This window comes from Phocoena sinus, chromosome 1 (assembly GCF_008692025.1).
Source record: "Phocoena sinus isolate mPhoSin1 chromosome 1, mPhoSin1.pri, whole genome shotgun sequence".
Taxonomy (NCBI): Eukaryota; Metazoa; Chordata; class Mammalia; order Artiodactyla; family Phocoenidae; genus Phocoena; species Phocoena sinus.
The window spans coordinates 44881952-44909529 of NC_045763.1; the positions used below are offsets into that span (position 1 = coordinate 44881952).

The 27578-nt window shown below is 41.5% G+C and overlaps 2 protein-coding genes and 1 long non-coding RNA gene across 10 annotated transcripts in view; 1 reads left to right on the plus strand and 2 right to left on the minus strand.

Moving 5' to 3' along the window:
- Nucleotides 1-1060: 1060 nt before the first annotated feature.
- On the minus strand, nt 1061-11024 carry MAGOH (mago homolog, exon junction complex subunit). Its single transcript, XM_032636055.1, has 5 exons — nt 10843-11024; nt 8013-8071; nt 6696-6806; nt 2460-2542; nt 1061-1325 (listed from the first exon to the last, which is right to left on the minus strand). Exons 1-5 carry the CDS (start codon nt 10928-10930, stop codon nt 1226-1228), a joined length of 441 nt encoding a protein of 146 aa, XP_032491946.1. The 5' UTR covers nt 10931-11024; the 3' UTR covers nt 1061-1225.
- On the plus strand, nt 11018-26718 carry LOC116755953. The gene is made up of 3 exons (XR_004350500.1): nt 11018-12109; nt 14224-14360; nt 24805-26718. It is a non-coding gene; the product is annotated as an uncharacterized LOC116755953 (long non-coding RNA).
- The window catches only part of LRP8 (LDL receptor related protein 8), an 80309-nt gene continuing 68324 nt past the window's right edge, over nt 15594-27578 (minus strand). For 5 of the 8 annotated variants that reach the window (XM_032636034.1, XM_032636025.1, XM_032636002.1 and 2 more), the window contains 4 exons: nt 26201-26269; nt 22243-22415; nt 21098-21274; nt 15594-18813 (listed from right to left, as the gene is read on the minus strand). In XM_032636034.1, the coding sequence (XP_032491925.1) occupies nt 18775-18813; nt 21098-21274; nt 22243-22415; nt 26201-26269 (458 nt within the window). In that variant the 3' untranslated portion in view covers nt 15594-18774. The remainder of the gene's footprint in view (nt 18814-21097; nt 21275-22242; nt 22416-26200; nt 26270-27578) is intronic. The other 3 variants (XM_032636040.1, XM_032636019.1, XM_032636012.1) reach the window with 2 other exon arrangements.

The following is a 27578-nucleotide window of genomic DNA, read 5'->3' on the forward strand; positions in this document are numbered from 1 at the left end:
TTCCTGAGGTCTAGTTTCTTTAAAATTTGGAGTGACTCTTTTCGGATGTCTACTTTGCCACGAATTTACCTGATTGCCAGGTACCTTTCTGTAGCAGAGGGTGCACTATAGCCAGGAAGCCTGACATCTCAGGTCCCAGATCTGCACCTAACTTGCTGCCCTGTAATCTTTGAAGGAGGCAAAGTACACTGTGTGTGTGTTGTGGAGGAACACTTGCCTAGGAGTCACCAGACTTGGGACCTGTCCCAAGTTGGCCTGTCTTGAGGGATGTTGAGCTCAGCCTAATCACCTCCCCTCAGTCAAATGAGATTTATCAAGACCTCGTTTCTTTCAGCGCCCACTGTCTGTTCAGTCAGCAATTTGCCTCATTAAGGAAGCCATGCAATTTAGCAGCAAGAAAAAGTTCCTACAGATTTACCTGCTGAAAAAATCCCCACACTATCTACAACAACTAGGTTGCTTCTTAATGGCCGCTGGTATTCTGATTTTCAAATGAATTATTGGAAAAATTTTGAGACCAGGCATTTTATCCCTTATAATGTATTAAACCAAATATTTCCCCCCATACTGAAGTAGCTTCAGATAGATCTATAAAGGTGATTTTAAAACCCCCAACCTCAGTTATTAAGCTGGATGAAAACAACAAAACCCAAAATACCAACCACAATACTATTTCACATCTAAAAAATTAACAATACTTCATTAATACCAAATATCATGTTCAAATTTCCTTAATGATGTCAATTTTACATTTCCTGAATCATGATCCAAATAGGGTTCAAATGTTGTATTGATTGTGTGTCTCTCAAATCTCCTTTTATAGGTTCTCACTCCATCTCCATTTATTTTATGTTTGCAGCTTATTTTTTGAAGAAATCAGATCCCTTGTCCTGGAGTTTCCCAGGACAAGGATATTGATTGGATTTCCACTGTATGTATTAGCATGTTTCTCTATTCTTTTACTTCCTGTAAACTGGTAGGTATATGTATAGAGTTGATTAGATTTTTGGCAATATTTCACATAGGATGTCAGTGTTAAAAAGTGAGAAGAGTGCACGTGTTCGGGTCTTTATAATAAAAATTGCATTTTGTTACGTATTTATTAAAGACAATCATTTATAGTTTATAAAAAAAATACTGCCCTGATATACACAAAAATGTCTTGATAATGGTAATTAAAAGGAGCACTCCCACCCCCCTTGTGTCCACACAATCAATATTCAATCTAGATTGGCTTGATCTTGAAGTGTAATCCAATAAGACTGAAGACCAAACACTTCAGGTCCTGGACAAGATAATAAAATACTCGTAAGCCTTCTGGATCCCTAAAATGCAAGAAGAAAAAAATGTTTAAAAAGCTGAGAAAACTCAGCAAAAAAATACCATTTACTAACCCAGATTATTTATGTACCAGGATATTCCTCATAGAGGTATTTACATAATTAAAACTTTGAAAACAACCCAGTGTCCAAAAAGAAGAAAAAGCCTATACGCTATATATTAAAATGTAATATTATGAGGTAATTTAAAATGTTAAGGTTTCTTCTTAATGAGGAAATGCTTATATTAAGTGGGAAAAAATCATGATTAAAGTAACAGGCTGTTGATCTCAATTACATTTTTTGTGCTTTAAAAGACTATATATATTTTTTAAAGCACAGGAAAAAGACAAGAAATACTTTAAGATGGTTATCTAATTGATAAGTTTACGGGCTATTTTCACCTTTCTACTTTTCTGTATTTCCTATATTTTCAACAATGAACATGTATTACCTTCAGAATTAGGAAAACTTATTTTTGAAGTAGTACTAAGCAGGACCAAGAGGCTGAAGATTACTACAGCATAACTGGGTAAGAACAAGACTGTTCCTGTGAAGACAGTTATGCCTAACATGTACTAAAAGTGAGCCATATCTAACCCCAAATCCTCAAAGCACAAGACCCAAAGAGGTTGCCAAATTCTAAGGATTCTTTGTAGCATGTAGATTCATGTCTCAACTTTATAATTTACCCTGACAAAATGAATTTTTAAATTTATATTCTGAATAATTTCAAGTTTCACTAAAGTCAGGCTTTAAGATGTGCTATCGGAATAGCCAACACTGAGGAAGGTGTTCAGACTCATTGATTCTACAGTTTATTTCCAGCACTTGTTTTTTTGTGTTTCATTTCTGTTCTGGCCAGATTCTTACCCACTTTGGCTGCTCTTATGGCATTACTCTGTGTGTGTGTCACTGAGAAGCTCTTATTAACAATGATTGACTAAAACACCAAAAGCAAAAGGAGCAAGCCCTTGAAAATATATAATTTGGAGTCTCTCTATTGAGGGGGACAAAGCTGACCAATTCTGTCTTACATTTGTACCAGATCTTACCATAATGGTCCCAATTTGGTTAAGGGTTTCATATCAGCCTGCTCTAAAACAGACACATCTGGATATAAGGATCATGGATACTTACTTGGATTGATTGACATCAATAAGGGAACCAATTTTTGACGTTGTGAAAGAAATATGTTCATCTCCAATGACAATTTCAAGCTCCTAGAAACACGAAATGTCAATTTAATTGGATTTTTCATCAGTCACACAGGAGAAGGGTTCATCATCTGCCAAATCACATAAACTATAATACAGCTGGCCACATTCCCAAGACCAGTTCAATCTGAGCCCTAAACTGTACTGGGCACTGGAAACAAAGAGATAAATAATTGGTATGAGATAAATACTGGTTTAGCCCTTGAGTAGCTTATACTCTTAGAGGAAGTTGTGTGTGTGAGGCTCCACCATTTAGAAGAATTTACATCATGCTTTGTATAGGACTTTTCATTGTTAACAATGTGGAGTAACGTATAAATCTGTTTTACGAATACTTAAGAATCTAACTTTTCTGGGCAACATGGGACAAGTAAAAGAATTCCAGACCCTGAGCAGATCCCAGCTTTGTCACTTACTAGCTGTATGCCCTTGGGTCTGAATTTCTAAAGAGTGAAACAAGTACTATAATCTTAAAAAAAAAAAAAATCTATTGGGTGGGGAATTGTAGGGCGGTGCCTATGGGACAGATCAGCAAAACCAAACAAACATCTCTGCCCTTGTGGAACTTACAATCTATTTTTTCAATATTTATTATTTATTTATTTATTTATTTTTGGCTGAATTGGGTCTTAGTTGTGGCATGTAGGATCTTCATTGAGGCATGCAGGATCTGTTGCTGCAGCGCTCGAGTTCTTCCTTTGTTGAGGTACGTGGGCTTCTCTCTAATAGTGGCTTTAGCTGCCCCGTGGCACGTGGGATCTTAGTTTCCCCGACCAGGGATCGAACCCGCATCCCCTGCACTGGAAGGAGGATTCTTTACCACTGGACCACCAGGGAAGTCCCAAACTTACAATCTATTGAGCTCTACTTCTTAACACTCAGATTTGAAAATGTTAATATTTTATCATATCTGTGTCAGATTTCTTTTTTAAGAAATATTAGAGTTTAGACCCACCTCCCACTCTGTTCTCCTTCCTGCCTCCCCAGAAGTTGGGGTGTATTCTTTCCAATCATGATTTTATATTAGGTAGTATATTTTTAAAATTTTACATAAATGATCGTACTATATCTTTTTGCTTTTTTCATTCAACAAGGGTTTTTGTTAATTTGTTTTTTATTGAGTTAACATTGTTTTTTTGTTGCTGTTGTTGTTTTTGGCCACACCATGCAGCTTGTGGGATCTTAGTTCTCTGACCAGGGACTGAACCTGGGCCCACGGCAGTGAAAGCAACGAGTCCTAACCACTGGACCACCAGAGAATTCCCATATTGGGTTAAAATTGGTTTAAAAGTTTCATGTGTACAATACTATATTTCTACTTCTGTAAATACTAGAGTGTGCCCACCACCCAAAATTTAGTTTCCATCTGTCACCATACAGTTGATCCCCTTTACCCATTTTGCAACACCCCCTCCCCACCTCCCCCAGCCCCTTCCCTCTGGTAACCACTACTCTGATTTCTCTATCTATGTGGTTTTGTTTGGCTTATTCATTTATTTTGTATTTTGTTTTCAACAAAGTTTTTGTAGGTAGATCAAGTCCATTAGTTTTAAATGCTTTAGAATATTCATTTCCCTATTGAAGCAGACTTAAGTTCCCAATTTTTGTTTCTATAAACAATGTGGCAAAGATATCCTTCTATGCATCTTGTGTATATATGTGAAAATCTCTCTAGGAAATTCCTAGAAGGTAAACATATTTTCAGCTCTGCTAGACACTAACAAATCGTTCCCTAAATGGTTGTAGCAATGTTGTTTCCACCAGTATATATGAATCCCCCTTTTCTTTCTCATATCCTTTTTAAAACTTGGTGCCTTTTTTTTTTTTTTTGACCATTCTAATAGGTCTGACATGGTATTTCACTGTTGTCCTCATTTTCACTTTTCAAATAAAACTGTAAATGTTTTCATAAATTTATTACCCACTTGTTTTTCCAGTTCTGTAATTGTCTATTCATAACCCTTACACATTCTGCCACTAGTTTACCTTTTTATTATTAATTTGTAGTTCTTTATATATTCTGGATTGAAATGCTTTGCCAGTTATGTTTTGCAAATACCTTCCTCTAACCTGTGGCTTATCTTTCTATTTTATCTTGATATCTTTAGATAAAAAGAAGTTTTAAATTTAAAGAAGTCAAATTTACTAATCTTTTCCCTTGAGGAGTTTAGAAAACTTCTCTACCCGGAAATAATAAGACAGTCTATATTTTCTTTTATGTTTTAAAATTTTGCTTTATTTCTATAAATCGTCTAATTAAAAAATACTCTGTAAATATATTGCCAATCAACTTGGTATACTGTGTTAAACAGTCCATCCTTTTTCTATTAATTTGAAAGCTCAACTCTGTCATATACTGTTCCAAGTTCCCGTATACTCATGGGTTAATGTTTCTGGGTTCTCTATTCTGTCCCATTGGTTTAGTGGTCAATTCCTGAGGCCATGTCACCATACAAATGACTATAGTTTTATAAGAAATCTTCAAAATTATCTTGGCTACTCTTGCCCCTTTGATCTTCCATGAATTTGAGGCTCCATCAGGTTTTAGGAAAAATCCTGTTGTGATTTTGATCTGAATTTATAAATTATTTTGGTGAAAATCGATATAATATTGAGTCTTCCCATCCACAAAAATGATACATATTTTTATGTCCTTCTGTAAAGCCCTTTCCCATAAGTTTTATATATCTTGTTAAATTCACTCCCAAGTTCTGTACAGCTTTTGTTGCTGTTATGAATGGGATTTTGTTTTTAATTACACTATCCAGTAGGTTGTTGCTGGTATATAGGAGTATGCCTTGCCCACTTCACAGGACTACTGTGAATGCTGAATGAGCTAATGGAGCTGAAAATTTTATCAATCCTAAAGCAAAATACGTATATATAGTATTACTAAGATCTCATGAACGTTAATTAAAAAGTTAACTTGAGTAAGTACTGAGGATGAGATTTTTTTCACTCTTCCTCAAGAGTTAGTTGGCCCATCATTCTGAGGTTAATTAGAATAAGCTTATATGAGTTTTCATATTAATTTAATAAATATAATTATTTTTGAGCTTTTACTATACACTGGCACTATTTCAGTCACTAGAGATATAGCAGTGGAAAAAATAGGTAAAGTCCTTGTACCGAGGAGTATGCATGTGTATGTGTACGTCTGTTGCAGTGGAGGAGAAAGAGAGATGCATAAGGAAAATCAAACAAGGCAATTTCAGACAATGATAAATGCTATGAAGACAAAAACCAGATTTTTTTTTTTTAAGTGGTGGGGAAAGGCATTTTAGATTGGACGGACAGGCAAGACATCAATCACTGAGGAAGTGACATGTGAAGACCTCAATAATAAAGACAGTTGGATAGAATGTTCCGGGCAGCATGTAGGAAATGCAAAGGTCCTAAACTAAGAACCACCTAGGTGTATCCGAGTAACAGAAATAAGACCGGTGAGGTCTGAACACAGTGAGAGATGGTGAGAATAGTAGAAAGTAAGGTGGGAATGTGGACTTTATTTTAAATGCAGTGGGAAGCCACTGGAGAGTTTAAAATTAGTGGAATAAACAAATTTACATTTTAAAAGATTACTCTGGCTTCAGGAAGGAAAAAGTGGGCTGTACAGGACAAAAGAAGAAACAACGAAATCAATTAGAAGTCTGGATTAGGAAAGCAGCATTAAAGTGGAAAGAAGAACCTGTCCTATTAATTCTGTCAAATATGACAGTGGCTTTTATTTTTTAATTGCCACAATGTTTTCAGAATAAATATCTAAGCCATGAATTTAAACAGATATACTTAGTTGCCTGCATGATTTTCCATTAGATTGTTGAAATAACTATGTTTTATTTATCTTTGCACCCTCACAACGTTTTGTCCATAGTCATTACTCAGTAAGTAATATGGGCAGCAAGTACTCTGAGAAGCAAGGGAGGGATCACAAGAGGAAATTAAGGGCTGGGCTCTAGGTGGAGAGCAGCACCACCTGATCTCCCCGATCCTCTGTGTGGGATTAGTGCTTTCTTAGACCAACGTGCTGGTAATCTGCTCTGTGTAGGGCTCCATATCGCACATCCATACATGAGTATATTCAGTATCATATGCAGAGCAGTAAACCTCATCTTATTTGTAAGATTTTTGCACTGTGGATAGTTGCTGAAACACCCACCTGCCGGCCCACTCGGTCAGGAGGAGGCCACAGAGCATCATCCTCTTTGGTAATTTCACTGTCATCAATTATTCTCTTCAGTTCCTCCATCACACTTCTATGTACATAAGCCTGAAAGCAAGTTAAAAAACAGAATTTAAACTGTATCGCTAAGCAGCATTCTGACTCAGATAGTGATGAAAAATAAAAAGACTACTCATGAAAACTTATTTCTGGCACCTCTGTAAGTGGGAAGACATTCCGGCTTGACCTCAGCATGCCAAGAGGACGGCAGGGTCAGAAGTGCCCAATGACTACACCTCAGTCCCCCAACTAGTAGTTTCTATTTCTTGGTACATCCTGTTCATGTGGACCTACTCCTTGCCTACCTACAAAACTCACACTTGAGCCCCAAACAAAAGATCTGTGAGTAACTCTGGTTCATTTTAACTAAATGACATGCTTCTGAAGGGCAGAGATATGTCTTTTGCATTTCACATATTAGTCCACATTAAAAAAAACTGTGAGGATGCTAACATGTGTGGGTAAGCATAATACTGATTGCTAATTAAATACAATAGCATGAGAATATACTGACTGTTAAGATAATATACTGACTGTTAAGGTTTCATCAAAGTGGTTAAAAGAATAACTTTGACGAAACCTTAACGGTGTGGTAGAAATCATGCCAAAATGGAGCACACGGACTTGACAAAGGCAGGCACAGGTCTGAATTCCTGCTCAATCTCTTACTAGGAGGGCTAACTTTGTACCAGCCCCATTATTAATATCTGGGCCTTCACTGTCTTATCTGTAAAGGGTATATAATACAACCCATCACAGAGACTTACAGTAAGGGTTAAAATAAGCTCACAGATGTAATACCTAGTGTCATGCCTGGCATCTAACATGCATTCAGTGATGTTAACTGCTTTCCCATGCTCCCTTTCCCCCATTCAAATGCAAATTAAAAGAGCTCTATTGAGTGCTAGGTACCAGGGAATACGTCAAACACTAAGTTAGTGGGGTGGTAGGTTTTCTGTTTTCGCAGATGAAGCAACTGAAACTTATCAAGTTCAACCAGGAAGTGTGCCCAAGGTCACAAGGTTAGTAAGTAGCAGATTCAGGGTTCAAACCAAGATTTGCAAGACTTCAAATGATTACCCGTTACCGATTCAGCATTGTTAAAGAAAATATAAACTAAAAGAAGATTTGAGAAAAACTTTAGAAGCTATCTACAGACATGTCTATACTTCCCTGTTCTTTATCTTTCAATACTACTCACACAAAGAACAAAAACAGGACAAAAGGCTAAACGGCTCTCAGAGGATTCATTACCTCTTTTCTGATCATGACATCATTTTTGTAATTGCTGTTGTTGGCGTATCTCAATTTCCCTGTGAGGGGCAAAAAACAAATTCAATATATAATAAAAACATATAAATAAAGCCTGCCTTATCAGTAAACAAAGAATGTTGCCACCATCAAGCCACCAGCCACACCACTCCCAGCTCCCTCCCCACGGGTGCACCCTGAGGGGATTCAGGGTGGGGGAAACAGGATACTGGCCCTAGATAGTTAAGGTGCATATCAAAGGAATGACCTCAAGGAGCCAAGCATCTTCCTCTACATAGGAAAGTGCTAACTTCTTTAACTTGAGCTGCCTGGTATTTCTTTAATTAATAGTTAATAGTAATATTTTGATGTTCTGACTACCTGTTTTTTTTGTCTTTGGGTTTTTTTTTTTTTTTTTTGCACAAACTCCTATATATTCTGGCTCATCCCTTACCTCTTCGGAACAGTCCCTCAAAGCTATCTGAGAGCCTGTCTCCCAGGCTTAAGTCCTCAGTATTTGTGCCGAATAAAACATAATTCTCAATCTTTAAGTTGTGTTTTTTTTTTTTTTTCAGTCGACACTATTAAATAACCTCCTAGCCAAAAATACGGCTGACAACGAATTACAATTCTTGCAAAAGCCAGCTCAGGTGTGAGAAAAGAACAGACTCTTTTGTGACTGGCAAATCATGTCTCTGCAGGTTAATGTCCTCAGCTGAAAATAGGAGAAATTGATAACTCACCTGCACCCAGGGCCTTCTAAGGCTCAAAAGAGTGGTGAAAACTTCTGAAAACTGTAAAACACTTTTTACATATATTAACATGTGACTGTGAAAAAACTCTCATCTATCCTTATGATGGAAAAGCTGTGGATTTATTATTGAGCATATTTGGTATACAAGGCCCTTTGTGCATATGTGCATCTAACAGGCTAATTTGGGTATATAGGGTGGATATGAAGGAGAAGATAAAAGGAAATAGAGGAGATAATTATTTCCCTATAGAAGGCACACTAAAAAGAGCCAAATTAATTGATGCCTCACTGCACTGTCTCTCTGCCTCGAGTCTCTCCTTTCAGGTCATTCTCCATACAGTGGATAAAGTGATATAGTAACAGATGGCTCTGATTAGGTTACTCTAACACTCTGATACCGACAATGGCTTCCCACTGCCTTCTTGATAAAATCCAAATCCCTTAACGTGGCTTACTGTTAAGCTGAGCCCCTTTCCAGCCTCACTCCTATAATAGTCCTCTCTCACAGAGCTGGAGTTAATCAAACTATAGCTGACCCTTAAACAACGTGGGGGTTAGGGGTGCCCACCCTCTACACAGTCGAAAATCTGAGTATAACTTAAGAGTCAGCCAGCCCTCTGCATCTGCGGTTCCTTGGTATCTACGGTTCCTTACCCGAGATTCAACCAACTGTGGATCATGTAGTACCATAGTATTTACTATCGGAAAAAATTTGCATATAAGGGGACCCATGCAGTTCAAACCTTTGTTGTTCCAGGGTCAACTGTCTTGGTTTCTGCCTGAAACATCCTATGCACTTTTTGGGGTTTCAGCCTCCTTGCTGTTAATGCTGTCCAAAATGCCTTCTTGACTCATCTGCCTAACCAACTCCTACACATTCCTAAAGACTCACACACCCCCTTCCCCGTGTCATTTTATACAGGAAGCCTTCTTTGACCCTTCAGGATAGGTTAGGTGCCTTCTTTCTGCTCCTAGAATCTTCTGTTTCTTTCTACCACAACACCCAATACACTGTCTTGCTATTGTTAACAAAACTTTCTCTACAATTGGGGCTTGTCAGTTCATCTTTGTGCCCCCATTTAGTGGAAGTTTTCTGTCATCTTTGACTCCTTTTCCTTCACCGTACTGGCCACGCCCCAAATCTTATCAATTGGCAAAGTCCTTTTGGTTCTGCCTCCAACAGTATCCTAAATCCTTCCCTCTACTTTTACTATCACTCTAGTCCTAATCAACATCCTTTTTGTCTTAACAACTGTAACCGTCTCCCATTAAGTAGTTGCCATTCTTGCCCATTCTGCACCTAATAGTTACAATACTTTTTCAAGAACAGATTACATCTCTGCTTGAAACTTTCCAATTGCTTCCTGCTGCACTTAGAAAAAAATCTAAACTCTACCATAAACTATAAAGACTACATGGTGTGACCCCTGCATATCCGACATCATCTCCTACTATCTTCCCCAGAGGTCAGTACTCTTCAGCCACACTAGGCACCTGAAACATGCCTAACACATCTCTGCCCTACGGCCTTGACACTTGTTTCTCCCTCTGCCTAGAATGCTCTTCTTCCTGAGCTTCACAAGGCTGGCTCCTTCTTGGCAATTAGATCTCAGTTCAAACATCTGCTCTTCAGCGAGTTCTCCAATGGCCACCCTTTCTAAAAGCGGCCCACCAGCAATTATTTCATCATTTTATTTTCTGACCACTCATCACTATCTGGAATCTTTTTTTTTTTTTACGATCTCCCAGCACGAGGATACAAGTTCCATGAAAGAGGAAGCCTGTCCATCGTTCACTCCTGCACCCCAGAATGTGGAACAGAACCTGGCACAAGATAGGCGCTCAAGTAATGTTTGTTGAATGAAGCATTATGGTCAAAAACGTCACTAAACAGAAGTCCGTGCACACATACAGAAAGAACCAGTGGGGAGGACATAGGATCGTTCCCTCCAAATCAGCGCCTCACAGCCATCTGTCCCTTCCTCCTCCAGTTCCTCGTACATTCCGGACCCCCGGCCTCCCCACTAGCCCGCCCCCAGGCCTAGTCCTCGCTCCCGGGAAGCGGGAGGCTTCTCTCACCGTCCGGCCGGAACTCAAACTCCAGGAATTCGTGGCCGAATTTGCCCTTGTGACCCACATAGTAACGCAGATAGAAATCACTCTCCATAGCTGGCAAAAGGCAACCAACACCAAACTTTAATAGCAAACCTCACCGCCGCCGTACGCCCCCGACACTGACGTTTACGGTGGCGCGCGGAAGTGACGTCAGGCAACGGCACGGCCTGCAGCGGAGAGACTCCCTCCCTACCCCATTCACCCGGAGGTGGGACAAGGCGGCTGCGCCCTTCCCGGCCGAATGAAGCTGCATTTCCCCGGAGGCGGGGTCTGTGCAGCCCTGCCGGCTCAGCCCGAGGCGTGAAGGGCCTGAGGCTGGTCGACCTGCCTTCTCCTGGGCTTGAGGCCGGAAGCCGTCCGTGGACTTCTGGGCCCCGCGGCGGGGGGCGGGGGTCTGGAGGTCGCGTTGCCTGACCTCGGGCTTAACACCCGGAATACTGCGTCCCCCCAGGCTCCACCTCCATTTGGGACACCCGACTGTGTGGGTCGGAAAAGGCCCTTCACCGTCTCTGGACCTAGGTCGTCTCATCAGTAAAATAGGGTTAAAGGGAGACCTCAAGGGAGAACGCAGCGTACCACGGTGAATGAACGTACGCTCCGACTGAACTCTGCCTGTTTAAGGATCAGTTCTAGAAATCCTTCTCAGCCACGCTTTCCCTGAATCCGCAGTGGAGCTTTTCATTTCCCTGCAGCTAACTCGGCCGCACTTATCCCGCATTTTATCTCTTTCTACCTTTTATTTCTTCCTTTCCCTTTCTACCTCACGGGTCTCTAGATGAGGTGCTGTGAATAGGACTTAAGTTGAATATTTGATCTCCCACTCCCCAGCACAGCTTACCCAGCAGTGATTCTCGGCCCGGCCTGCGCAATTGGATCGCCTTGGAGCACCTAAAAAAATACTGGTGCTTGGGCCCTACCCCAAACCAATTCAACCAAAATCTCCAACAGTGGACCTGTGTGTCGGTATCGTTGTTTTGTTTTGTTTTGCAGAGCTCTCCAGTTGAGTCAGGATTGAGAATTACAGCCCAAGAGGCTCTTGTCTTTTCAGGCCAAAGTGGTTGACCTCTGTGAAGGCTTTCTGGCTATGGAAAAATTTTCCTCCTTGCTTAGGCCAAGGGCAACAAAACTCCTAATTAGTAGAAGCCTGCTGTAGTTCATCTAAGTTCCAGCCAGAGGGGAAAATGGAGTTGGATCTAGAGACAATGCCGAAATGGCATCATTCTTGGCGCCTGTAAGTACACTATTCTGTATTTGGGCTAGTGGTCTCTTCTCATTACCAGTCTTGCCATTACTACTTTTCTCCCAGAAAAAGAATTGGTAGCAGAGTGTAGAGTGGGTCTGATGGGGGGAAAAAGTCACTGGAGATTTGTATTAAAATAATCCCTTGTGTGACAGTGATTCACTGTGACCAAAGGTGAACTGATTGAATTTTTTGGACCTCAGGTTTCTTATCTTTAAAATGAGCATAATAATGTCATACATCTGGCAGAGCTGTTGCAAGGATAAGAAACAATGTCTTGGAAATTACTTTGTAAACTGTAAATTACTATAAGGCATCTTATTAAAAAAAAACAGTGGATGTGGGTGATAACAGGGAACTTGTATAAAAAAGAGAAGGGATCCACCGTGTATTAGGCACCTAATAAATGTCAACCCCTAGGCTGAGTCTGTTTACAAGTGCTTCTTCTTCGAATCCTCATGACAATCTTGAGGTGGTAGTTGGAGTTAAGTATTTAGAGACATTGGGTAATTACCACAAGGTTATTTTCCAAGAGTGAAATTATAAAAAATTATAATGTAATTGATGAATCTGGGCATCTGCAGATATGGCAAATATCAAAAGTGCTGAGAAAATTTAAAGGACACCCAACTTGGGCTTCCCTGGTGGCGCAGTGGTTGAGAGTCCGCCTGCCAATGCAGGGGACACGGGTTCGTGCCCCGGTCCGGGAAGATCCCACATGCCACGGAGCGGCTGGGCCCGTGAGCCATGGCCGCTGAGCCTGTGCTCCATAACGGGAGAGGCCACAACGATGAGAGGAACGCGTACCGCAAAAAAAAAAAAAAAAAAAAAAAAAAAGGACACCCGACTCCAATCAGGCTATAAGGTGATTTCAGGTTTTGGGGTATGAGGCCACATAGTATAGCTGAAAAAGCATGGTCTATGTGTCTGATGTGCCTGAAGTTAGCATAATTTAATGAGCATCTACTATGTGTCATGTGCTGGGAATACAGTGGTGAACAAGATATACCTTTATAGAGCTTACAGAGGAGGCAATCAAGGAACATACAAGCAATTATAATGTAGGGATAAAATTTACAAATAGGGGAAGCACAGAATACTATGGAAGCACATGGAGTGGCTCCTAATCCAGTCTAGGGGGTCTAAGGGAAGTCTTTCTGAAGAAAATGTTCCAGACAGAAGGCCCAGAACTGTGTGGTTTGAATACAGAATAAGGTTGTGAATATAATAATGAGGTTGGAGAAGGGGTAGAAGACTAATCATGAAGGGCCTTACAGCCCATATTAAGGAGTTTGGGCTAAAACCCAAGGCTACTGGATTTAAATGGAAGGAAAATGGATGACGGGCTTTAGGCAGGAAAGTGGAAAGAGGTGGTGATGACATGATCTGTTGCATTCTAGAAGGATCACTCTGGCTGGTTGTAGACTGGATTGGAAAATGGAAAGATTAGAAGTATGAAACTCGTAGGCAAGGAGATTAAGATGTAGCCAGAGAGGTAGGGGAAAAACCAGGAGTATGGTGTCAATGTAAGCCAAAATAAGAGTATTTCAAGACAGGAGTGGCAACAGTGTTACATACTGCTTCCAGGTCGAGGAAGATAAGGACTGAAAATATTTACAAGGTTTATAATCAAGGAAGTCCTGGGTGACCTTGGTAAAAGCAACCTCATTGGCATGGGAGTTAGAGGCAGAGCAGAAATATTGGGATACAAATGGAAAAATTTGTTGTGGAAGCACAGAATTACCTAACCCTATGAGTTAGGTCTGAGTCTGAGAGAATAGAGAAGGCTTCCTAAGGAAAGTACTCAAGGACAAATAGGAGTTAGCCAGATGAAGAGGCAGAAAAGGAAAATCGAGGCAGAGAACACCACATGTGCTACACGTACTTTGGGGGCACTAAACATAACTATTGACTCTGGGAAGTTTCTTCACTCATATTTCTCATCTCTAAAATGGGAATGATAATATTGACAGTCCTTATCTCACAATATCATTCACTCCCCCCCTCGTTAAAGCATCACAGTACTTTCATATTTTAAGAAAATGCATTTAATCTCTCTCTAGAAACAGTGCACTGATTTTACAAATGTCCACATTTGGTTTTAGTTCACCAAGATGGTGTCGGTACAATTAGTGAGATGCAGCTCACCACCCTTTGCCTCTGGAAGAGAAACCAGACTGCAAAGGGGACCGAGTACAGAAGCTAATGGAACTCAGAAGGACAAGACAAAAAAGCGTAAATGGTGAGTGTGACCCAACATTCTAACATGCCTGTTACATCAAATATGGTCACTTGGGGGTGTTCAGAGGAAGACAAACAAGGAAAGTTCATTTGCATACAACGTGATGGAGTTTGCAAACCAGTAGCTCACCCCACATCAACAACAGTTTGTATAGAACAAAATGGTATTTTAAAACACATGGTTTGCACAGATATTTGTTTTCTCTTGTAATTTTTGTAAAAAAGTATCAAAACCTTCACGTCTTTAAATATATATATACATATACAGGTGGCTTTTTAAAATTACTCTTTATAGCACAAAGTGTTTGCAAATGCAGAGGATTTCTGCTGATTCTTGACTATGTACACGGTGCATAGCCTGAATGAACAAAGCTTCCTGATTTCTTATATTAACTGAAAATTTGAAGCTGTAATTCCTCCACCTCTAAGTTCTCCATATCCTGAAAATCCCCAATACCCTAAAAATAGTGTGAGAAGATTCTGATACTCTATCTTCATGCATTGCCAGGAAAAGAAATTTACTCTGAAGCATTTAACTGATAACTCATTTATATCTTGTAAAATGATGAGTGTATAGCAGGTGTGAGGGAGTGGGGTAGAGAGGCTCACATTCCTGTGCTCTCTCTCCATTCCCCCTAGCACCCGACTGGGCAGTGCTTGGGGCCCCCTCTGCAGACCCCACGTCTTCAAAATTTCCAGTTTTCTTTTTCACCGTTGAGAAAATCCCAGAGGTTCTTGACAACATGGAATCCTTCTGTGAAAATCCCACTGCCCTTCTATCAAGTCTTCATTGACCGTATCAAAAAACTTCAACTCAAATTTATGAAAAGCAGTCACTGTTTCCCTTTGGCCACAGGAAAGCTTGAGGGTGAAGACTGTCATGTCTGCAAAGTGCTGGCAACACATTCTGATCAATTTTCCATGATGCACTTGGTGCTTTATACACAGTAAATGACCAAGAAATGTTTCATTAATTGAATCAGAAACTAAATAGAGTATTCTATAAAGTGCTTACATTGAACCTGTCTTTCCATCCAGCCTCGTTTCTTGCTAAGTCTCCCTTGAGCCTTTTGCTCATTACAATGAATTACATGCAGTTCCTTAAGATGCCCATGCTGTTTCATGCTTCTGTGTCTTAGCTCAGTGTGTCCTCTGCCTGAAGCAGCTTGGATACCCCTACTTAATTTCTAAGACTTAGCTTAGGGCCATTTTTCCTACAATGCCTTTCTTGACCCCATTCTTACAACTCTGTAAACTAATAGTACCCCCCAAAATATCTATTCCTTTTTTTTTGTTTCCACATGTCTTCCTCTAATTGCTTCTGTGAGTTCTGTCAGGACAGAAGGTGTTTGACTGACCTGTACATCCACAGTACCTGGCACTTAGTTGGTACCTAGCAGATAGTTTTAGTGGATGAATATACATATTGCAATCACACAGAATTGGAGGGATGAAAAGTACTTATTGCTATACATTTAAATACGATCTCATTCTGAGGTTACAGTTTACCTCAATCTGTTTTATATGTAATCATGCTATCAAGAGTAAATAAATAAAATTTTAGTTTTCCTCATTTCTGGAAGGATATTTCTGCCAGTGCTTTCAAAATTCCACCAGAAAGATAGGCCATGAGATAGGCAGCAGGTTTGATACAATGTTCGGGCAGCCCAAAGTAGTCTCCTGGAAAAGGCAAGCGAGGAAAAGGGCTGGGACTAGTTTCTTTTACACATATAAAAAAATGTCTGATAAATTTTCTGCCCTTCAGGCCTTATCTCTAAGCTTCCTTCCAGCTCTGTAGTCCAATGACTCTGTGATCCATTATTGGCTGTAGGTATATGATGACGCAGGGGCAAAAGGCCACAGAAGTGCAACTGTACCTCAAAACGCATCCAAGCATAGAGAAGAATGAACGTGACTCCTCAGATTTCATCTCATTTACTGCCATCCAACACATGAGTATTCCACAGTTTTTTGTAGGTTGCTTCCGTAACTGTCTCTTCCAAACTGCAGTTGTAGCATATTCAGGAAACATGGATGTCTCTCCGAAAGTTGTGTTTCATCATCATTTTGATATCTCAGGCTGAATCATCCTGACCCTATTCATTATTTTTTTCTGTGAAGGACAGGATCTGACTAAAAGTTTAGAAACTATGCATTAGTCACTATTATCATTTCCCCAGGAAATTCTATTTCTTTGGAGGCAGGTTACAGAAAAAGTTGCTTGTTTTGTGTAAATTTCAGTGCTTTTCACTTTCATGATTTTTCTTCAGTCAAAAATAATTTTACTTTCCATTCTTGAAAGAATAGTAGTAAGTGATTAAGCTCTATAGGAGTTGGCCACCTGTTCTTAAAATTCTGTTTGGTTTTGGTCATTCTAGATCAATTGCATATACCCTCTCAATGAATGTTTCAGGACTATCAACACATGTATATCATGAAGAAACTGCTTGCTTATGCAAAGCTTAGTGCCCAGGCTCCAGAATACAGTTATTTTCTCAGAAGACAGGAGACCATGAGTGATGTAGAGAAAGGTCCTAGGAACAGGGTGACAGAACCCCAGAATGTCTGCCTGGAAATTCAGAGGGTATCAAGCTGGTGAGACATCCAAGCTTCACAGAGTTGGGGGCAGCTGGGGAGTAGAAGGGGAGGAATTTGCTTAAAAGTGTCAAGTTCCAGGTATGTTAAGGTTAGATACATGTCCTCTGCTCCTACTTAAACCAAACACTTCCATGTCACACCTTGTCCCTGGTTGTCCAGTGGGAGTGAAGTGGCAGAACAGCAGAGTTAAGACCACACCTTGGATAAGAGCCAACGGGGACTGAATTCCTTCTGGGACTGTAGGATTATCTTTTCAATGGTAGACCCCACAAAAAGAAAAGTGCACTTCTCCCTGCCTCCCCCAAGGCCCAGGAAAAGCAAAGTAAGTGTCCACAATGAAAAAAAAAAATCTATACATATACCCAGAGTTTCTCCTTTTATTTACAAAGCAGTAAACCAAATCCCTGTGTGAACATATATATCCAATATACTGTAGTATTGTGTACGCCGTTTCCCCCTCAAACAGGACTTTAGGTTTCGCCACTTTTTCTGATTTAAGCCAAATATTAGTTTCATCTATGTGAACACATGATGGCAACGAACCTATGTATCACTTTAAATTGTTTTCTCCACGTAAAGGAAATGGTAGAGAGAAAGGGGAAGGGAGAAATAGAGATGTAACAAAACCTGTTCCTCCATCCTCATCCTCAACCCATAGCATACTCAGAGGTCAGTGCCTGAGCCAGTCCCAACAGTAAACTTGGGCTGTTCAAGAAACATCTCCATTTAGCTCTCTATAAGTAAGGATGGCACCCTCAGTGTGCTTCAGAGGAAACAGTGAATTCAACCCAAGTGTCCTAAAAGAAAATGAAGTTACTTGAAATGCTGAACTTTAAAACAAGGAGTAGCCAAGGTTCAGGCATGTTCTCACCTGAGCCCGCGGGAACTTTGGGTACTGTGTGAAGTCTGTACACTGGCTTTAGCCACAGAAGAGAACCACAGTAGCCACGGGTGAGCTGAGGGCCTTTTGCTGACTGATTGGAATCCCAAGAACAGTCAGAGGCAGAAAAGATCTACCTCTCCCCACTGCATGTTTGCACAAACCATGGTATCTCTTTTCTGATCCAAATTTCCAAAGGCTTCTCTGAAAACTACAGATAACCCTTCTTGTGGACTGTTTTAAAATATATTTATCTTTATGTATCTGAACAACAGCCATAGGTGTGCCTCTTCTCTACAGATTTTTCTTTCTCACTCACATACACACATAAACATAAATGCACACAGAGTCCAGGTGGTAGGCCAATCATACCAAAAATAAATACTCTCACCTCTGTAAATTACTTATAGAACTAATCTTATTTTTGAAATATGTTAATAAATAATCTAAATGGGAGAGGGAGTTGAAGTGTTTTCTTCGTTTTACTTATGTTGATGGATAGCCACAAAGCATAATCATTCTATTTACAAAAAAAAACCCTCTGAAACCTAAAAAAGCCCCCCAAAACCAAATACCCTCTGTAAATATAATTTTTAAATGATGAGTAAGCTACTGTACCATCGGCCCCATTTGGTTATGTACATCACGTTAGTCACTCAGCAGTAGCTATTCCATGAATTCCTCATGGGTAGTGCAACCAGTTAAAAAGTGTATAAAACATTATACATATAAAAACTCTCACATCCTTTGGATGTTTGCAGTTCATCATAACTTTGTGGTTACCTTTCCGCAATATAAATTAAAAAAAATTACACACGCACACACACACACAGACACACGGACTCATGTACAGAAACCCTTCCATCCAGGCATACACCATCCAGGGTGTAGTGCATGGGACTGAATTCCGTGAGGCACGAAGGGAGTGGTCCCATCCTCAGGGCAGTCCATCATCTTCAAGGCTTAATGCCACTCGCTGGGGGAGACAGAGCAAAGAAATCATCATTAGACCCACTGGAGCTATTTATTAGATCACAAGGTACCAGAAATTCTATTACTTTATAGGCAGTAGCTCACATACTCTTCAAGAAGCTACCTCAGAAGACACGTTTGTCATATTTATTTTACAGATGAGAAAACTGAGACTCAACGAGCTTAAACAGCATTTGTCCTGGATCATATAGCAAGTGGGTGAACTCAGTTTGAACCCAGATCTGTATGAATCGAGAGCTATAGCTTTTTTCATTATTCTGTTCTGCCTCTGTAAAGAGGAGGGCTGTGGAGATCTAAACTTTCTCCATCCTCCCTTACAGGATTTTAGGTTTGCTTAACTTCAGTGGGTTAGCTTTGGCAAATGTTTAATCCCAGGCCATTAGCTACTTGTCTCTAGCACGCTAGTCACAATCAGGAAGGTTGCACCCCTCCCAACTAATTATCCAGAATTGGAAGGCAGTGGAGATCAATTAAGTTTAATCCCACTTTCCCTCTCCCCAACTTTCTAGTCATTAGATACTAGACTTCCCTCTGCCACAAATGGCTGACCACCCACTAACCCTTGAGCCAGTCTATTCCATTGTGGACAGTGGACTTAAGTTCTTTCCTATATTGTCATGAAATCTGCTTCTTTATATCTTCCGACGTTCCCTGATTCTCTCTCTTAGACTCAGAGAGTTCTACACAGACAACACTTGAAATTTTCAGTGTTTGTGTTCCCTTCCCTTCCTTCTGAGTGTTTTCTTCTCCAGGCTACACATCTAGCTTCCCCAACCTGGTCCCGATATAATGCTGTGTCCCACTCTTCCATTTCCTGGATACCCTCCTTCGGATAGACCCCATTGTTTCAAGATCTTTCTCATCGCTATATGAATTTGAGCTAGCCACTTCACGTCTCTGAGCCTCGGTTTCATCATGTTCAATGGGAGTACTAATAGGACCTACCTCATAGGGTTGTTGGGAAATCAAATGGGATCATGTATGTAGGGTGCTTAATGTAGTACCTAACACACATGGGGTCCAGAGTATTCTAAATCAACCTAACCAGCATAAGATAGAACCAGACTAGCATTTCCCGTCTCTGAACATTCTATAAACAATAAAAAGTAACTCCACTGCCTTTCAAATCACCTTTGGATTATTTGTGGTTTTGCATGAATGTCATGGCCTTGCTCCACTAGACTATCTTTTTCTAGTCTGTGACCCTCCCACTCTCCTCAAGATAGATCTCTAGGCCAAAGTCAGGTCCTAGCAGTGATGGTGGAGCTACCTGAGAAGGGGACAGGGGAGAGAACAGGCTGTTGAGAATACTGATTTCCACCTTCAAGGCCATATACCCTGAGAAATAGTGGAAAGAGCGTGGGCTTTTGTGTACATACAGATAGGAGTTTCAATCCTGGTTCTACCACTTCCTAGTTGTGATCCTAGGTAAGTTATTCAATTTCTCTGAGTCTCAGTTTCCTCATCTGCAAAATGGGGTTAACAATATCAAGTATATAGGTTCCTGTAAAGACTAAACAAGAAAATACATGTAAAACACTGAGTAGCGTCTGATACACAGTAGGTTCTTACTAAATGTCAATATCCTCACTCTCCTACTCTATTTCTCTGCAGTTGGCAGGAGCTTAATTCTTCAGGCCTTAGATTCATCAGGAATAGCTCCTCCTGAGTGGTTGTTTCCTTCTGTGGAAACAATGACACTTTACATGTGCAGAGCGCTTTATAACTCACAAAGCACTCTCACATGTGCTATCTCACTTGGACTTTATAAACTTAGGCAGCAGAGAGAATGGGGGTTATTATTCCCATTTTACAAATAAAAGTAATCAGAAAGAAGGGACTGAGATCACAGAGCTGTGGAATAGTGAAACTGGGAGTCATCTCCACTCTAAGCTCAACATTTCTTCCACTGTGCCCCCTCTGATCTTTAAAAATTGGTTAAGCAACTGTCTGCTTGGATTGGCCAAGGTTAAGGACCCTCAAGGCCATCTGCTAACGCTCCTCACTTGCTTGACCTCATTTCCCACGTCTCCCCTTCACGAGCAATTAGCTTCAGCAGCAATTCTGTCTGTCCTGCCCCGTACTCAGTCATTTCTTCCACATGCCATTTCCTTGGTCTGCAACTAACCCATCTTTCATCTTTGCCCCGACACCCAACTCACAGTTTGCAGCCTTCTAGAACCAGAAAGCCTTCTAGGATTGACTGCACCTGCCTGGTTCATGCCCTCGCTCATCAGCCCCTCAGACTCAGAGTGGCACTGCCCTACCTTGCACTTGACGACAGGCAGCTCGGAAAGAGGGTTCTTCGGGAGTTGGTGCAGCTGTGACCTTGGTTCCCCCGGCAAGACAAAAAGCTCCTTGAGGGCGGGGGCTGGGTCTTCCATTTCTCTGGTCTCCCCAAGACAGGGCTCTGCCCACAGTGGGTGATCAAAGCTGCTGATCGCCTGACAGGGGGATGGACTGGATGACCTATGAGGTCACACCCAGCCCCGACTCCGCTATACAACCATGACATCTGCTCCAGCCACTTTGTGGTCCTTGATCCCCCAACAAGCCATGCCCTGTCGTGCCTCTCAGCCTTTGCACATGCTTCTTTCTGGAATGCCACTTTCCTCCTTCTCTACGTGGAAGACTGCTATGAATCTTCCAAGGACACAGTTCTTCTGTCACCTTTGTTGATGTTTCCATAGCATTGGTTCAACAAATACTTACTGGGAGCCAAATATGCTGTGCTAGGCACCAGGGAAACATTAATCAGACAATCCTGCCCTCAAGGAGCTCACGTTCTAGCGGGGAGACCAATGAGTAAAAAGATAAGTAGACTATAGTGTGACAGGTGCTGTGATGGAGAGAGGTGGTGAGAGAACAGAGAAACCAGGGAAAGCTTCCTAGAAGAGGGGACCCTTGAGCTTCCACCATGGCACTCAGCACACAGCTGTTCAATAGCCAGTGACTCTCTAACTCCCCCACCAGCTCCCTGGGAGCAAGTACATCCCTTCTTTACTTTTGAACACTTGGTATCTTATGTGGTACTTGGCACATAACTGGTATACATTGTTCACTGAAATGAATGCATTTGAACTGAATGGCCACAGTTGCCTTTCTAGGCCAAAGGTTCTGAAAACGTATTCAGCACAAAGACAGGCCTCTTTCCTCCAGGAAGAGCCTCTAGGTACAAGGTGGTCCTGATACCCTTCTATCCCAACCACCTACCCCAGCATTCCTGTGTCCCCAGGGCCTAGAACAGTGCCTGGCACATGGTAGGTTATTGATAAATGTCTAAAGGAGGGAAGGAGGGAGGGAGGGAGGGAAAGAAGGAAGGAAGGAGGGAAGGAGGGAAAGAAGGGAGGAAGGGAGGGAAGGAAGAAGGGAGGAAAGGAAGGAAGGAATTCTTCCAGCAAGGAACACTTACTGCTGGATAGACATGGCCAATCTGAGCAGCCCTCCCTATGTGGAGCTCATCCTCATCCTCTTCTTCTGTCGTTTTCCTGTATACAGGGTTGTCGAAATTCATGCTTTTGGTGTTCTTCCGCTTCCAGTTTCTCCAGATCAGGTAGCCACTCATGCACAGCAGGGCTATAACCACTGGAGGAAGAGACACGTTACAGTGGATCTCCAGCAGGCTCCAGCCCGTTGCCCAGACATCAGTGCATTTCTCGCCACCTCTCCAGCTTGGCTGCCCCTTGTTCCCAGGCTCTGTTTCTGCATATTCTTTTTCTGCTGCTGGGAAGCCCTTCTCCTAGCTCTTCGTTCATTAACTACTCATCCTTCAAGATCCAGCTCAAAAGTGAAGACTTTCTCAACCTCTCACGGTACAGTCAGTTGTTCCCTCACGTGTGTTCCCAGACCACAGTGTTGTACTTCATATATGTGTACCCCCAACTAGACTGGGCTCTTTGAAGGCAGGGACCGTGCCTCCTTTCTGCCCAGTAGCGAGTAGGTGCTCAGTAACATGCTGAGTGAGTGAGTGAATTTCTTCACCACACTCTTGCCCTAATACTGCTACTTCCCTGGATTTCTCTAAGAAACCATTCTCTCCCAAAATTGGAGGGTGGAGGGTGGAGGGTGGGGTGTTTCTTTCCAAAGCTGGGGCTCTGCAAGAAGAGGAGCATCTCTAGAAGGGAACACAGCAGGGAAACACAGGTTCTGAGTTAAAATAAATGGATATATTAATGAGTAAAGGAGGAAGTTCTCAGATAGAGCCGGGAGAAAATGGGGCAAGCAGCTTCACGAGATAGTAAGCAGTCACCGTGAGCATTCAAGTGGAGGCTGGGTGATAGCTATCTAGGATGCTATAGAGGGGGTTTCTACAATACTTTGGTAAGATTATAATAATCAATAATAACTGATATACATAAAGATAAGAACAGGGCAAGGATGTCTGTTATCGCTGCTAGTATTTGTTGTCCCAGAGATCTAGCTATGCAGTGAGACCAAATAAAGAATTGAAGGGCACACGTGGGAAAGGGAGAAATCAAACTGTCATTAACAGATATTGTATGCTTGGAAAATCTTAGAAAAGCAGATGAAAAACTATTAGAAATGATTTTAGTTCATCAAGAATCAACAGAAAAAAATCAATAGCTTTCTTATTAATCGGCAATAACCAATTAGAAAATGGATGGAATAAGAAAATATTCATAATAGCCCAACAAAAAACTATAAAATACTTGGGATAACCCAATAAGGAATGTGCAAGTCCTATGTGACCTATGCAATTCTACTGAAGGCCATAAAAGAAGGCTCAAATAAATAGAGAGATATGTCATGTTCCTCGATGGGAAGGTTCAATGTTGTAAAAATATAAATTCTCCCCGCATCAATTTATATACCCAAGGCATAAGATTCCATCATAAGTTTTATAGAATTAACAAGATGATTCTAAAGTTCACTTAGAAGAGAAATTGAATAAAAATAACGAAGAAAATGTTCCAAGATTAATAATACCCTATTAGACATTAAAACATATCATAAATTTGTGTTTCGAGTATATAGGAATAGTATATAGGAATTGGTGGAGAATAAACAGCCTAAAAGCAGATCAAAGTATGTATAGGCATATAGTTTACAATAAGATGACAATTCAAGTCAGAAGGAAAAGATGGACTATTCAATAATGGTCTTGTGAAAACTAGACAAGCATGTAGAAAAAAATACTTAAATCACTACCTCTTGCTGCATTCTAAATTCCAAATGGATTAATAATTGATACTAAAAAATGCTTAAAATAGTAGAAAAATATATAGAGAGATATTTTAATAATTTAGAATGAGGCAGACCTTCCTAAGCAAGACACAAAGCCCAGAAGTCATAATGTAGATTAACAGATCTGATACTTAAACATTTTTAATTCATGCATAAACAAATTCTAAAAATCAAGTGGCAGGATGGGAGAAATGATTTGTAACATATATTACAAAGGTTTAACATTAATGATGTATAAATATTTCTACAAATAAGTAAGAATAAGACAAGGAACCAATAGAAAAATAAGAAGAGACTGTGAATAGGCAATTCATAAAGGATGAAATGTAAATGGCCAATACGCTTGTGAAAAGATACTCTGCCTCCCAGGGAAATATCAGGGAAAGAATATTCATCTTTCAGCCCTCAGATAAGCAGAAATTTAAAATAATGATTCTATTAGGGCAGGTTACATCAGGGAGACAGCATACACATGCCCTTCTATGGAGCAGAGTATGGCAGGAGAGGAGTTGATTTCTCTTTCACTAAACAATGCTGAGTATTTTCCACTTTACTCAAAATGAGCCTGGAATAGTTTCACCATCATCTTTACTAATAAAGCCTTTCAAGGCCAATTCGAATGCCACCTTCTTTAGAAGTGCCACTCCCTCTCCTCCACAGAGCGTCGGGTCTCTATTACAGCACCTTATAATATGTAGTAACACCTCTCTTGTATCACCTTTTTTATGATTAAGTCTTACTAAAAACTCTTTTTTTTTTTTTTTTGCAGTATGCGGGCCTCTCGCTGTTGTGGCCTCTCCCGTTGCGGGGCACAGGCTCCGGACGCGCAAGCTCAGTGGCCATGGCTCACAGGCCCAGCCGCTCCGCGGCATGTGGGATCTTCCCGGACCGGGGCACGAACCCGTGTCCCCTGCATCGGCAGGCGGACTCTCAACCACTGTGCCACCAGGGAAGCCCCAAACTGAAAGCTCTTAAAGTCTTTTCTCTTTTTCTTCCCTGGATCCTTGGCGCCTCGCACAGTCCCTTGGATGGTGTTGAAGTTTTTAAAACATTCACTCGCTAACTCACCACCATATTGGGGATTCTTAGGATAAAAGGGCCAAGTCCTTATCCTTGAGGTACTACACATGGGCAAGTAAGGGAGATAAAACGATGAATGGACAATCGCAATTCAAAGACCCGACCAAGAGAAGAGACTGGTATGAGAGACAGGATGTGCAGGACACTAAGTGAATATCAGGGTAAGAGAGAATGAATCAGCCCACATGGCTCTCTGTGAGGTTTAACCAAATGTTATATTCTGGCCATATTCCAAACCCACCCCACTCCCGCCCTCCCATGCCATCCCCATTCCTGGCTTTGCCCATGTTGTCTTCACCTGCTTGGGTTGCTCTTGATCCTTCTTCACTTGGCTGATTTGGCTCAAATAACTTTTCCACTAGGAACCCTCCCCTGTCCGCTTCCTTCCTCTCCCAATTCCAAGATAAGTGCCTCCTCAGCACTTCTACTGAACTGCATATGGCTTCATTTTAGGACTTACCATGTCAGAATCAAATTATCTGTGTTATGTGTGTCTCTCCAACAAGTCTATAAACTTTTGGAGGACAAGAACCATGTCTTACTTATTTTTAATCACCTTCCCTCCTCTTATCACAGAATCTGGTACATCATAGCTGCTTGATAAATGTTTGTTGAAAATGAAACAGAAAGCAAGCAAGATAGCACGATCAATTAAAGGAATGGCAAGCAGCTCTATGAATTTTTTTTAATGTATGTTTTTTCTACTCATTAATTTGACAAATACTTTATTTCCTCCCCTGTGCCAGACACTGCTAAGAGCTGGGGAGAGTGGCGAGCAAGAGAGACACCAGACCTGTCCCCGTGGAGCCTACAGTTTGGCTTCACGTGGCTGGTGTGTAGAGTATCCGTGAGGGGTAGTGGGGGAAATATGTGGATAGTTGTCTGGGGCCAGGTCCTGAAGAGCCTGGTGTGCCAAGCTAAGAAACCAAACTAAATCAGGACTGGGAGGTGTGCAGGAAGGCGGCCAGGGCAGAAAAAGTCAGTGAGAGAGGTCCCTGTGCTAAGCGCTCTATCCTTCCAGTGCTTTTACCCAGACCTCGGGCAGGGTCTCTCTCTTCTCACCAGTGACTTGGGGCCACACTCACCCATAGGCACAATGATCCCAATGACAGCAGCAGTGACGGTTGAGCCCATCTTGCCACTTTCATTCCCATCTGCAAAACACAAACATTAGCAGAACGACGCTCCATCACTGTGAGTCCCAAGTCCCTGCTGGCCTCAAGCAGTAAAAACTACCCAACTGCTTCTTGCCCCCGTTCCAAAATGGTGATCCCGGCTACTGCTTAATAATTTCGTCTTCCCAGATCTTATCAGGACAGAGGTCATCTCCATTTCACAGATGAGGAAACTGAGTCTTCCTGGGGTTTGGGGGACCCACAGAGAAGTGGCAGAGCTGGGATTCAAACCCAGGATTTGTGACCTAAATCCCTTACCCTTTCCACAGTATTTGGGTGGTAGGAAGCTTGGGGCTGAGCCCTTAGGTCTTTATGTTGCTGGCTACCTGGGGCAATTGCCTTTTTCAGCCAGTATCTGTTGTTTTGTCTCTCTTATTTCTGGTGGTCTGTCTGTCCATCTGCATCATCAGTTTTTTTTTTAAAAATAAATTTATTTATTTTTATTTTTGGCTGTGTTGGGTCTTCGTTTCTGTGTGAGGGCTTTCTCTAGTTGCGGCGAGCGGGGGCCACTCTTCATCGCATTGCCTGGGCCTCTCACTATCGTGGCCTCTCTTGTTGTGGAGCACAGGCTCCAGACGCGCAGGCTCAGTAGGTGTGGCTCACGGGCCCAGTTGCTCCGCGGCATGTGGGATCTTCCCAGACCAGGGCGCGAACCCGTGTCCCCTGCATTGGCAGGCAGATTCTCAACCACTGCGCCACCAGGGAAGCCCCTGTCAGTTTATTTTTAATGAGTAATTAAAATGAGACACAGTATAGCATAGTGGAATCCAGAGCACAGGCTCCTGGGTCAGACTTCTAGGGTTCAAATCCTGACTCTACTACTTACTACTTCTGTGACCTTGGGCAAGTTGTTATATATTATAAATATTATATTTCTTTATCTTTAGAATGGGGATAATTATACACCTGCTTCCTAGGGATATTGTGAAGATTAAATGAGATAATTCATGTAAAATGCTTACTTAGCACAGTCTCTGGCACAGCCTTGCCTAGTTCAGACAGGCCAGGGAGTGGGGTAGGGGTTGTTGTGAGGCCTGAATAGGGTAGATAAAAGCACTTTCTAAACTGAAAAGTGCTTGGAAATTGTACTATATATATTTTTTTTTTAATTAATTTATTTATTTTGGGCTGTGTTGGGTCTTCGTTTCTGTGTGAGGGCTTTCTCTAGTTGTGGCAAGCGGGGGCCACTCTTCATCGCGATGCGCGGGCCTCTCACTATCGTGGCCTCTCTTGTTGCGGAGCACAGGCTCCAGACGCGCAGGCTCAGCAGTTGTGGCTCACGGGCCCA

Bases quoted from the DNA above. Each gene is read 5' to 3' on its own strand.
- MAGOH (XM_032636055.1), bottom strand. From the start codon at position 10,930: ATGGAGAGTGATTTCTATCTGCGTTACTATGTGGGTCACAAGGGCAAA. The intron at 6,807-8,012 runs GTAATGAATCCT...ACTTGCTTTCAG, and splicing joins ATGTCATGATCAGAAAAGAG to GCTTATGTACATAGAAGTGT. The intron at 2,543-6,695 runs GTGGGTGTTTCA...TCGTGTTTCTAG, and splicing joins CTGACCGAGTGGGCCGGCAG to GAGCTTGAAATTGTCATTGG.